At 33.7% G+C, this 1227-nt stretch overlaps 1 protein-coding gene across 1 annotated transcript in view; it reads right to left on the bottom strand.

Moving 5' to 3' along the window:
* Positions 1 to 1227, bottom strand: part of SLC30A9 (solute carrier family 30 (zinc transporter), member 9) — a 39838-nt gene that overhangs the window by 36793 nt on the left and 1818 nt on the right. The window contains 3 exon segments of the mRNA XM_012648488.1: positions 419 to 460; positions 463 to 501; positions 876 to 968. Coding sequence (XP_012503942.1) covers positions 419 to 460; positions 463 to 501; positions 876 to 888 — 94 coding nt within the window. The 5' untranslated portion in view covers positions 889 to 968.

The raw sequence follows: 1227 nt of genomic DNA, 5'->3' as shown, positions 1-1227 counted from the left end.
ACCAAGCACAGCTTCTTGTTCATAATAGGTGTTTGATAAATCCCTGCTGAATGAATAAATTAATGTGGTAGCTGAATTAATAGATCTTTCTGTAAGAATGCATCTATTCTATCACTTTTATAACAAGTATCATCTTCAGATCAGATCGTAAGTTTCAATGGTCATATGTCTTACAGAAAGCACAAACTATTGTTTCTCTTATTCTCGTTATCTTCAAAAAGCTTTAGAGGAAAACAAAAGAAAATAGATTCTGTTTTTATAAAATAATGGAATTCCAAAATGGAATTGGTATTTGCTGAACAAAGAGAGCCAAAGCCCAGAGGTGAGCAAGCTCTAGAGAGGGCCTGGTTATTACAGGCACAGATCTCACCCACAGGTTACTTTTCAATTAACTCAGCTTTAAACTGGATCTACTCACGTTCTCTATATTCTATTTCTGCTTCCTTACGCAGTTTTTTCTCTCTGGCAAGAGCTTCAGGGCTTCCCCAAACCTCCAAAGATCTGTGCATACACACATGGTTACCACAATGAACAATTTTAGTGACTCTACTGTAATCACATTTAAATCTAAATGAACTATAACTATAGGAGAACCTTCAACAAAGCATAAGGTCCTTTCAGGAAAATATAAAGAACTTAAGGAACTTTTCTGAATTAAATCTAAACAATAAAAGTCAATGGCAAATTTTCTTATAAATTATGACATATATTTAGTTAACTAGTATATACTAGTAATCTCCCAGATAAACTAATTTGCAAAAACAAAAATAATTTTTAAAATACATCATTTAAAAAATTCTGAATCTGTCTGAAATGTGTTTTTATTAATCCCAAATTTGGTTCGCACTTTAATTCTAAAAGAACTATGTTCTTACTTTGCTTCCACATCCGATCTCAAGTATACAGTAAAGGACTCAGTATCTTCATGGGGGCTTCGCCGTCTAATTTTTCGAAGTTGTTCTAGATCACTGGAGAAAGAAACGTGTTGAATTTATTCAGACAAGGTGCACACAGTTTATGTACTTAAAAGGATTATTAAGGGCAGGTAAATGCAACTACATTGATTCTCATCTTAGAAGAATACAGATCTGTATAGCCTTTAAGATCGGTTTAAAGACGGCATTTTATATACAAAAACTTCTGCAGACAGTGGGAAAAAAAGAATTGCTCTTGGTGCTCAATATAGACATTCTAACATAACATGTGGAGCTCCGATTCCCTCCTCAG

Source organism: Propithecus coquereli, unplaced genomic scaffold (assembly GCF_000956105.1).
Source record: "Propithecus coquereli isolate 6110/MARCELLA unplaced genomic scaffold, Pcoq_1.0 Scaffold288, whole genome shotgun sequence".
Classification (NCBI taxonomy): domain Eukaryota; kingdom Metazoa; phylum Chordata; class Mammalia; order Primates; family Indriidae; genus Propithecus; species Propithecus coquereli.
This window is presented reverse-complemented; position numbering and strand designations above follow the sequence as displayed.